General features: G+C 30.8%; 1 protein-coding gene across 10 annotated transcripts in view; it reads left to right on the top strand.

Moving 5' to 3' along the window:
- Nucleotides 1-7,307: 7,307 nt before the first annotated feature.
- The window catches only part of LOC115877110 (vinculin), a 33,947-nt gene continuing 28,698 nt past the window's right edge, over nt 7,308-12,556 (top strand). For all 10 annotated transcript variants that reach the window (XM_030893203.1, XM_030893205.1, XM_030893206.1 and 7 more), the window contains exons 1-2: nt 7,308-7,570; nt 10,890-11,180. In XM_030893203.1, the coding sequence (XP_030749063.1) occupies nt 7,514-7,570; nt 10,890-11,180 (348 nt within the window). In that variant the 5' untranslated portion in view covers nt 7,308-7,513. The remainder of the gene's footprint in view (nt 7,571-10,889; nt 11,181-12,556) is intronic.

The raw sequence follows: 12,556 nt of genomic DNA on the forward strand, positions 1-12,556 counted from the left end.
AATATATATCTTATATCAACAATACAGAGCACTTGTTGCAAGACACCTTTCATGTTAAAGAGATGGTAAAGAGTACCTTCACAGTAGCAGTCTGATTGAAGAACCAGATATTTTATATCTACCTGTTGCTATACCTCTTTTAGCCTTGAACTTCAAGACATTCCGAGGTGGTAAATCTGCCTATCGTACCCATCTAGTCTGGTACCAGTCAGGTACAGCGTTGTTACAAGGGCAAAAAATTTTGTACTTTAAATGGTGTCGAAATTGTACTTTTTTAAGTGGGATTGTACATTTTTGGCGGAAAAATGTGGGGTCATAAAAACAAAGAACACCAACAAAGAAATAATAAACTCAAAAATATACTGGTATAATATAAAACATAAACAAAAAATAAAATGTAAAGTGTTAACTTTCAACTTAATTTTACGTCATTGACGTCAGTTGTCAACCGAACCGTTCCACAGCGAATTCGAAAATGCCGCCGCGCCGGCACGTTGGCATTATTTGAAAGGCAGGTCGCTAGGAGTATGATCTGAATTAAACCCTCTGCTTCTAGCAACCTGCATTTCAAATCCACTCATCGCGTATCACCATTCGTCTAAAAAAATATGTACGTGGGTTTAAGTTTCGGTTAGTTTGGGCACAGAATATCTAGCTATGCAACAGAAAAATACTCGAAATGAAAGAGCTAAAATTGCACAAATAAAATACTAGATGGCGAGACAATATCATAATCAGAATATAATTGGAAATTTTCAACTTTCGGTTTTGGATCGACGTAGATCAACGGCACGTCGACGGCCTTGAAGCTCGGCAAAATATGCACAGTTGCCAGATTCAAACAGACTTTAATTGGCATCCCATTTTTCTGGTGTATAATAATTTCTTTCTATTCTTCGTTTCTTGTTAGATACACTTATATTAATTATTCGTTTGGCTTTTAAAATTAGAATAAATTAATAAAAAATAAAAAAATAAATTAGAAAAACATATGCTCTCTAAAATACATTTTTAATATACATTACTTTATTATGTTAACTAAGAAAATAACTTTAATTACCTTTAAAATTAATAATATACAGGGCGATTGATAGTGATATTTATTAATGCTGAAACGTTAGTAATGAAATATACGTTTAATAATAATGGAAATGATTTATTAAAATGCAGTACCAAAAATGTTAATTGACTAAAAAAATACTGCAAAATAAAAAACACTAAATCACCACAATACACCAAAACACTTTTACTTTTACACTGGACGCGCGTTTCGCTAACCATGTTAGCATCATCAGCAGATGATTATAAACTGGTTCAGCAGATGATTATTAACATGGTTAGCGAAACGCGCGTCCAGTGTAAAAGTAAAAGTGTTTTGGTGTATTGTAGTGATTTAGTGTTTTTTATTTTGCTGTGTAACACCAAAGGTTCCAACCCTCAACTGTAATAAAAAAATACTATAATAACAAATTTTTTCTGTTTGCCATGTTATTTATATAGACCTAGGTAGATTTTAAAAAGTGACACAGGTACAATTAATAATATATTAGTTCGGCATAAAAGTTGCTGTCACGACATCGTACAATAAATTAAAATTCGTAAAATAAATTAAAATTATTAATTAAACAAATCTTTATAATGAAACACAAGTATATCAAATTTGGGCCCAATCGAACGCCAGGAAATGGTATCGTAAAATGGTACTACATTATGGTACCCCTTGATATGCTTCATGGTACCATAATATTGCAATGTCATCAAAAATACGCAAGTATAATCAAATATGAGCTCAATCGAACGTCAGGAAGTGGTATCGTAATATGGTACTATATTAAGGTACCACTTTATATACCTATGCATCATAGTAGATACATCATAGTACCATCATATTACAATGTCACCGAAGATACTTACTATACCAAGTTAAGCCCAATCGAACGCCAGGAAATGGTATCGTATTTGGTACTATTATGCCTCTTGATATGCATCATGGTACCATAATATTGCAATGTCATCAAAAATATGCAAGTATATATCAAATATGAGCCCAATAAATAAACGTCAGGAAGTGGTATCATAATATGGTACTATAGAAGGTACCAATTTATATGCTCCATGGTGCCATCATATTACGATGTTACCGAAAATACGTAGTATATAAAGTTTAAGCTCAATCGAAAACCAGGAAATGGTATCGTAATATGGTACTACATTATGGTACCCCTTGATATGCTTCATGGTACCATAATATTGTAATGTCATCAAAAATACGCAAGTATAGTCAAATATGAGCCCAATCGAACGTCAGGAAGTGGTATTGTAATATGGTACTATATTAAGGTACCACTATATATGCATCATAGTACCATCATATTAAAATGTCACCGAAGATACTTACTATACCAAGTATAAATCCTATCGCACGCCAGGAAATAGTATCGTATATGGTACTATTATGGTACCTCTTGATATGCTTCATGGTACCATAATATTACAATGTCACTGAAGATACGTAATATAAATATACCAAGTTTAAGCCCAATCGAACGCCATGTATCGTAATATGGTACTATATTACGGTATCACTTGATATGCTTCATGGTACCATAATATTGCAATGTCATGAAAAATACGCAAGTATATATCAAATACCGTCAATGATACCGAAAAAAAACGGCGTCAGTTGGCTGGGAAAAAGACGATCGATGATATTTCCCATATAAATTTACACATAAAATGACAGTGATTTTCATTTCATAGCCATCGCTAACGCCGTTTTTCCCGATCATAAAGTATGAACACAATCGAACGTCAGGAAGTGGTGTCATAATAGTAGAACAATACTTATTATATTGTCGCCGAATTACAATCAAAATTTAGGATTCAGTTAGAATCAAACGTCAGGAAGTGATTTTAATTCAGCTCGTAAGATTTAACTCCAACTAACATGGCAAGTTAAATACCTAAACGTTTGAAAAAGAGCTCTAATCTATTTTAATATGTTTAAACGATGTAGCAAATTTGAACGTAGGCTTTATCAGGAAGTATTACAATATAAATTACACAATGGCAACACTACATAAAATTCTTTTAAATTTCTTTTGTAGAAAACTGTTTTCTTTTAAATTTATCGCCCTCTGTTATGTAGTAGTGAAACTACCGCATCAAAATATCTGATTTGGAGACAGGCTTTAAAAGTCTGTCTCCTTTTGAGACCTACGATTTTTTACATGTAACGAGGCTTCTGTTGCGTAGCTAGATATTCTGTGGTTTGGGTTTGAGAACTAAGAATTGTACATTTTTTCTTGCAATTGTACATATGTACTCCTTGACTATCAAATGTACCCAAAATAGTACAATTGTACCTATTGTAACAACACTGGTCAGGTACTACCTGAATTTTGGTGGTTTGTCAGGTAAAGAAAAAGTTTAGGTATAAGAAACACACAGTAGCTCCACTCTACCAAATATTTCCGGCCATTGAACAAAAGTCGGCAGACTGTTGGCAGTATGTAGAGCGCTTCAGTTTGGGATCGCAAAAAGAAACATCGATGTAAATGTTAAGTTTGGCCCACACGTAAAGACTTATCGTGCGACTTCCTTTCGTTGACAAAACTTTGCAGATAAAATGTACAGACCAAGATGTGTATATGTGTATGTTTGTATTCTGTTATATCATCATGATGGTTAGTTTTTGCTATTTGTTTAAATAAGTTAAAAAAGGCAAGTTAAACGTTTTAACTATAGGTTTTTACTAAAATTTCTTGAGGTGTCTTTTTGAAGAATTCTTTTCTTTAAACAGTTCTAAGTTTTATATTTTGTTGTAGATTGTATGGGAACTGTAGATTTTCTCTCAAAGGGGGTAAACCTCGTGAGATGGAAGAATTCTAACGACGACTACTGCAAAGAATGTGGAGAGGAAGAAGAAACCATAGAGCACCTGCAGTGCCACTGTCCGGCACTACAATAGCGACGCTTTAAAACTTTATGGCAAGGTTTTTTGGAGGGACTAGAGGACGCAGCAGAAGCCAACATCAGCGACATCGGGAACTTTGCAAAGAGCTGAAAGTGCTTAATGCAGAGGAAGAATAAGAGAAAGCTGTGAATAAAATAATCCAGGGGTATCGCAATGTGCCCAAGGCCTCCGAGTGAGGGACCAAACCCAGCCAGTGCCTTCTATTAAAAGATCAGCCTACGGGCGGACTTTTGTTTACTTCATCAGCTGTACATACTTAGATATTGGGTTAGATTCCGTTTCATATTTTGTCGGTTGATTTTTGGTTTTAACTCTTTGATTTTTGGTATTATTTATTATTGTAGTGCAAAAAACTAATTATTTTGGTGTTGAAGTGACATAAACTACTACCAGATATATGGTCACTCTCGGTTTCGCATAAAAAAATAGAAATTTTAAAAATTACACGTTGTGTAAGTGATTTAACCTAAAAGTGCCCATACATTTTTTACTTATCGTGATTTTTGTGTGTGTTTTTTAAGACTCTAACAATTCATCAATAAAGCTTAAGTGGAGTGTGTTTTTGGTGCTATGCCTCATCTTTGTTGTGTTCCTGGTGGAAAGGATAGTTACTAAGGATAGTTATTATACTAGGCAGCCTAAAGTGTCCGGAAGAGCAAGAAAAGTGGGTACGAGTTATAAATCAAGAGAATTTTATTGAAAATATCTTTAATAAATTTAAAAATAATATTCTCCCATGATGGTATTAATGAAAACTGGACAAGTATGTTTATTTTATTCATATTGTTGGAATCTCCACTCAAGTGTTGCTGGTTCAGCTTCGATAGATTCAAACACGTAAGTAGGTATTATGATCTAGGGAAAATAAAGAATATGTGTATTAAAGATCATGAAAAAGATTATTATTTTGAGTTCAAATTTTAAAAAAGATTTTTGTAAAGACAAGACTGATACAGTTTAAAAGAAGAATGTGTTTTTGTTTGATAATATATAATGTATGTATTATTTATAATACCAAATTAATATCAAATATTTAAGTGATGGCTGAATACAATATGAATAAAATAACAATAAAATTGGTATATTTGCATAATACAAAATTAAGTTTTAAGAATAAAGGTGTTACTAAAAATACTAAGAAATTCATATTTATTTGTTTTAATTGGTCTAATGTTATTTACATTTTATGTAAGAATTATACCGTATCATCGAAAAAAATCGGCGTCTAGTTGGCTTGGAAATGAACATCGATGACATGCCCTAAATAACTGTACACATAAAATAATTAACTAGAATTTTACAATCTTGGAAAATTTGATATTCTTGAATCTTGTTTCTAAATATACTAAATTTTTTGATTTTCTTGGGATTTAGGTTCGGGAAAAACGCTGATTAAGTTTTCATTTGGTTTTTCATTATTTTTATTTGGTTTAAAAAAAAAACGGTTCGGCTAACATTATAGCCTTCATCAGTGTTGTGTCATATGAAAAAAATAGTGTCGAATATAATCCAAAAAATTACATATAAAATATTCATACCACGCACATAATGTTTACTGCGTACTGCGTACTCCATAGTCAATGTAGATAATTTTAGTGTTAAGAATAATAATTTTAAAAAATATGTGGTCATGTTTTGATTAGTTTATATTAGTTTATTAATTGCAGTAAATATTATGAGGTGTGAATTATATTGTATATGTAATTTTTTGGATTATATTCGACACTATTTTTCTCATATGACACAACACTGATGAAGGCTATAGTTAGCCGAAACGTTTTTTTAAACAAAATAAAAATAATGAAAACCCAAATGAAAACTTAAATCAGCGTTTTTCCCGAACCTAAAAATCCCAAGAAAATCAAAAATTTTAGAATAATTTTACATATAAAATGCCAGCGATCTTCATTTCATAGCCATCGCTGACGCCTTTTTTAGATAATATTGTATTATTTGTAAATATAATTTTTCGAAGATTGATACTTGCAAGATATACATATAAATTTTGTGAATGCAAATAATAATACATCACTATTATTAGATATTGAATGTTTTTTGTTAAATTAGATCGATTTTCAAACCCCAAAATTTAAAATATATTTACATTTTACCCATTATGTTATGTACCTATACACTATTTGTACATCGTAAAACATTTGCTGCATTTGTATGGTTCATAGTTTATTTGCCAAAGTATTTATTACTATAAATAGGTATATATGTTGTAGTTATTAACTGTATATTATGTATATTTCATTTAAACTATATCATTTTTAAAATACAAACCAAAAATCTGAGGAATAATTATGTTTTCCATGTATTCTACAACATATTTATTAATCCGTTATATCTAACTAGCGTGACGTCATAAATCTCGCCCGTAGGCTGATCTTTTAATAGAAGGCACTGACCCAGCAACCAAACCTAACCTAGAATATATGGAATGGTGGAAGTTAATTACCACGACTTTACAGATCTTCTATGTCCCCCTTTCCTTAGTTATAACTCGTCTTACAGTCTCAGGACCATAAAGTAACTAAAATAAACTCAGGACTTTGAAAAAAGCCAGTATCTAAGAGGGTTTACAGATGATAGTTTTTTTTATCTCCAAAATCAATCGTACCAAAGTTTATGACACGAATGGCTGTCGTATCGGCGCAGTCAGTGATGAGGTGTTCTGGTATTTCCACATTTTCCCCACAGAATCTGCCTATGGAATCTGCTATCGAATGATTTTTTACAAATAAAATTTTCTTACAAATGGAATTTAAACCATAATCACAATTTTGTAGTAAAATTTCAAGTGTTTTCTTTTCGACTATACTAAACGCAATGCTACACTGTCGTCAGTTCTATAGACGGTCATCCGTTTTAACTGACAGACAAAACGTAACGTGTAGACGGAGCTTTAATTCAATTAACTATTTAATGTATTCAAAACTTTCTTTACCGCATTTTTATATCTCTTGAGTACCATGTAACACCTACAATGACCTCGTTCATTGAGAACATCCTGTATAACTTTGTTTTAACAGAAAATAAATATAAAAAACCTCAAGAATCCTTATCTAGCGCATCCGCCATTTTTATAAAAAGCAGAAAGTAAGAAAAATCTTAAAATTAAGTAAATATATTAGACAGCGTTTTATAACTGTTATCTTTGTCCCACTTTAATAAAAACTTAATAACGTAAGTCTGTGATAAATGTCAACTAAGTAATAAACATTGAGCTGAGATCGTTTCAAAATATCGCCTCACCGGTAAAGTAAGAAATCATCTTCCGTCTCTTTTTAACACATGTTTCTCCAATACAGCGAGACAGTAAAAGACAGCTGTAAGTCTAACCAAGAAAATGAATCGAATTTCATAACTTAAGTGATCTATTTTTAGAAAATTTTCAGTTTCTTCTGTTAATTGGAGGAGTGCAAATGTCTCAAAAGATTTCTTGAGGAGGTTCGAATCCTTATATTCCTTATTTAATATTGTAAAAAGAGTATTGTTCGTGTTTTAAAGTGTTTGAGTGAAAATTAGTTCAAAATGCCAGTTTTTCATACAAAAACCATCGAATCTATTCTGGAGCCAGTTGCACAACAGGTAACTTGATTTGTTTATCAATTAGAAACTTAAAAATATATTATTAGTCATAGCTAGTTTTCTTGGCAAAAGCCATAAACATTTGTCACTAATTTTGAAACATGTCCTAGCTGTAACAGAGCGTACAATATCATTTAATTTTTCCAGATAAATTATATTGGCTTTACTAATTTTCTAGCGTAAACTTTTCTTTATTTCTGTAGTAGGCGTTGGTTATCTTGTCTTTTTTTACATTTTTATAGGGCCTTTTAAACGAGGATTGTTTACTGAATTATTAATAAATAAGACACAATTACAATCTATTTTTAAATTGTGACCAATATACATACTCATTAAGCTTCCTGCCTATTTTATAATGAATTATTTGTTGTATTTATTTTCCAGTGTTATAATTTTAAACTTCAAAATCAGCTGTTTCCCTTTTCGAGTTTGACGTTACCATATTAGGTTATGCATAATTATTATTTGACTAACATAGAAATGAATACACTTTCATTTTTAATGCATTAATAAGAACCATTTGTGAATGATAATTTTATAAAAATTCTATAGTGTGCCTCCTACATGAGAATACGTCAGAGAAAAGACTAAATAATTCCTTATAGGTCAGATATAAATATGTATAAGATTATGACACTTTGGTAAAATTAGGTAGCTTCATCATTATGTTATTTAATTAAATCTACTATTATATCATAATAATCTATTATATCATAATAATGTTCGAATTGTTATTGCCTATCTAGTTCATTTAAGTAAAAAAAACATAAAATATGTTATTTATACCGGGTGCGTCTCAAAAGTCGCTCACTTCATAACTTTTTTATTTTTTCAGATAAAAAACGAGATTTGGTATGTTAGTATCTACATATATATATAAAATGCTAATGTTTATCTGTGTCTGTGTAGAAAGTTGCTTTTTTTACTAAAATATAGCTAAATTGGCTCTTCTAAAAACTGTCGTCGCCGGATTTTTTGTTTTTCATTTAATTACACAAAAAATAAAAAGTATTTTTTTCCTGATATCGTGGCGAATGCGCCAGGCTTCAACTCATCTTCAACTAGTATTACATAAATTAGGATTTATTGACGTATTCAATTGTTTTCGGCCACTTCCTGTTTTACCGGAAATGACTGCAACTTTTGATTTTTAAATGGAACCCTCGGTATTTTTTTACTTTATTAGATAGAAAATGACACTCTGAATAGAATGGCATATCATTGTCAACTTTTGACATTTTCGCATAAGGTTTATTTGAAATTGTAACATGCGGTTTATAACGAAAATTTGACTCAAAATATCAAGTGTGTGGTACCAAATTATTCGAAAAAAATGCTTTTTCCAAATATACTAATGAGCCACTCTTGTTCCATTTGAGAAAATTGAGATATTATTAAAAATACGATTTGGGCATCTTTTAACTGGCCAGGACAAGACATGAAAAAATTAGACAATTAAATGTATTTTTCCAAGGCTCCTTGATTAAAAATTTATGTTTTTAACACAGCCATGGCACACTAGAAATTTAAAATACGTTTTTAAGCGAAAATGTCACCATGGCACTCTAGATTGAAATTTAAAATACGTTTTTTAAGCGAAAATGTCAAAAGTTGACCTATGCTATGTCATTCTATTCAGAGTGTCATTTTTTATCGAATAAAATAAAAATATACCGAGGGCGCCATTTAAAAATCAAAAGTTACAGTCATTTCCGGTAAAACAGAAAGTGACAAAAAAAAATTGAATACGTCAATAAATCCCAAAGACATTTAAACTCGGGAAATACAACAATCCATTCATAAAACGCTCTAAACCTTCATCACACATTGGTTTGCGAAAATCAACGAGTGCGAGGGAGAATGGACAAAGAAGGGAATAGGGTATCCGCGCAACGGCAAAATGTAGTTGTTTACAAAGATTAGACGGTTGAGGTCAATTTCCAGTGGCGTGCCGATCGACCGACAGTATTTTAAGGAAATTAAAATAATTGTTTAATACATTTAAAAAAATAATAATAACACTTACATATTTGTCGCATTGTAAAAAGTTGAAGGAGGACATTAATAGGAAAAAAATAAGTTGAGGGAGGATAGCGAAATAAATAAAAACCGGCATAATTTTTTATTATAAGATGGCTTTTCACAAAAGAATAACGATTAAAGAAAAATTTATGAAGTAATATATATATATATATATATATATATAGCATATATATATATATATATATATATATATATATATAAATATATATATATTTTTACTTTATTTTATTAAATAAAAGCTTTTCACCAAAGGTAGGTAATGATTTGTCAAACCCATATGGGTATATAGATATATACTATATTCAATATATATTTCTATATAAAGGGAAATATATATATGTTATATATAGTTATTAGTAATTAGTATATATACCACATACACATGTACCTTTTTCTATAAATAATTTAATTAATATATATATATAATTTAAAAAACATAATAAATTAATAAATATACAATTTAAAAAATAAACTTAAAAATAAATATAATTTAGAAATCTGCTATTTTTTATGTCTAGGTCCGCCTCTGATCTACAGAGAAGAGGATATAATAATATCCCTAACCCTACTTATTTTTATTTACCGGTGAAAAGTTAAATTTGGATTTAAATGATACACTCTCTTGTACATAATACATGAATGCATCATATTTTCAAATTAATGTCCACAGAAGTCCACAAAATAACGCAAAAATACTATAATACTGCAAATAAAGAATACGGAGCTTGATCGGCGGCATAGCAACATCGCAACAGGAGAATCTAGGAATTTTCATTCATCTTCGAAATCTAAAACTGACGTTGCCAAACTGCTTTTTATTATTAAAAGAAACACATGATATTTTTATTCCATTATAAAATTTAAAATAGTTAAGCAGTTAAGCATTAAATGAAAAAATTGACGTTACCAAATTAATGTACTTGATATATTATAGAAATCTAACGAAATTATTTATTACTTAATAATTGGTTGTGGTATTTAATCGAATACTAATACCAATATACAGGTAAATCTGGCAAATGTTTTCGGTGTAATAGAGATGCGAAAATAAGGATAGAATAATGGCCGATGAAGGAAAAAAGTAAACAATTGTATCTCTTGAGTTTAAATATCTTTGATAAATCCGAATTTATGTCATATACTGACATACCAAATCTCGTTTTTTTTTATCAGAAAAAATAAAAAAGTTATAGGAATGAGCCACTTTTGAAACGCACCCGGTATAAAGAAAAATAATTTTAAACTAATTAATAACTCTATCTCCAAACATCTATAGGTTTCAAAATTGGTTATCCTACATGAGGAAGCCGAAGATGGAATTCCTATGCCCGATTTGGAACAGCCAGTTCGTAGCGTCAGCAATGCTGTGTTCAACTTGGTCAAAGTAGGCAGGGACACCATCAACAGCTCAGATGATCCGATTTTGCGTCAGGACATGCCAGGAGCCTTGGTTAAAGTGGAGAGATCGTCAAAATTGCTGGAAGAAGCCAGTGCCAGGCTAAAAGACGATCCATATTCCGCTCCAGCCAGGAAACTTCTCATAGATGGCAGTGGTGGCATTTTGAAGGTATATTTCTTTACTCTATATCAAGCAGTGTTGCCAATTTGCGGGTAATTACCCTAAATGAGGGTAATTTAGCATGTTTGTGTACAATCAGTGGGGGTATTTGCTTACAGTGGGTATATGAGTCCCGTATCCCGTATACAGGGTGTCCCAGAAATAAGTGCAAGTATTTTACTTGGTAGTATAGTTCAACCCCAGAAACACGTCTATGAGGTTTTTTTCGCGAAAACAAATTATGAAGAATACCGAAATTTTTTGAAAATTTTTAAATTTTTAGTTAAAATCCATAATTACACTATCAAACCAAAAATCATTTTTTTGGAAATTTTTAATTATTTACTCCGTTATTTTGGACTTATTTGAAAAACGATAAAAAGAAAATATGTTTCTTTTATCGAGATTTACAACCCCTTAAAATACTTGCACTTTTTTCTGGGACACCCTGTATAGACTTTTTCACGTAGAACTCAGTGGCATAACTAGATTTTTGCTGCGAGATGTAATTCTTGAAATATGACCCAAATTTATGTTTTTTTTTAAATGGGATACCCTGTACAGGGTGGTTCGAACTGTATTCCGGAAATATCGGCAGCGTATTTTGCAGATAAATATAAGTAGCAGATAGATAAAAGTTCGTATTAATGTATGTCCTAAAATGCTTAATTTCGGAGATACAGGGTGTAGAAGTTTCATTTTTATTTCGTTTTTTTTGCAAATAATTTATGAAGTAACGTCAATATTTGGATGAAAATTGGTGTCTGGAAGTTTTTTCACATGAGAAATTTGATTTTGATGTCAATATGACTCCTACTTGTAGAGGGTGCTACCTATATATTTTTTACCTGTTTTGAAGAGTAATAATAACTTTCGTCCGTACCTGTATAAAACTACTGAGTAAAAAATATACATTTGCTAGGTTTTTTAAGTAAAAAACGTCTCTTTGTAAAAATCGCTACGAGTAGTGGTTCTCGAGATATTTGGAATCGAAATTATCAATACCTGTCATCATTGACATAAATTAAACATGTTGACTAAATAGTTATTAGACTGGAATCATAAATTTGAAATGTTTTTGTGCCAAAAGTTCAACAGAAACTGTTTTATCATCATTTTTTCCCAGAAAAATTTATGATTAATTTGAAAAAAAAAATCCCAAAGTTTATTATTTCAGTCTAATTACTATCTACTCGGCCTGTTTATTTTTTGTCAATAATAACATGTATTGACTATTTTCATTCTAAAAAAAATTTTGAGAACGGTTGCTCATAGAGATTTTTACGAAGAGATATTTTTTACGTAAAAAGTCACGGAAATGTATATTTTTTTACTCGGAAGTTTTATACAGGTACGGACGAAAAGTTATTACTCTGCAAAACAGT

The sequence above is a fragment of the Sitophilus oryzae genome, unplaced genomic scaffold (genome assembly GCF_002938485.1).
Source record: "Sitophilus oryzae breed Bouriz unplaced genomic scaffold, Soryzae_2.0 scaffold_1442_pilon_pilon, whole genome shotgun sequence".
NCBI lineage: Eukaryota > Metazoa > Arthropoda > Insecta > Coleoptera > Curculionidae > Sitophilus > Sitophilus oryzae.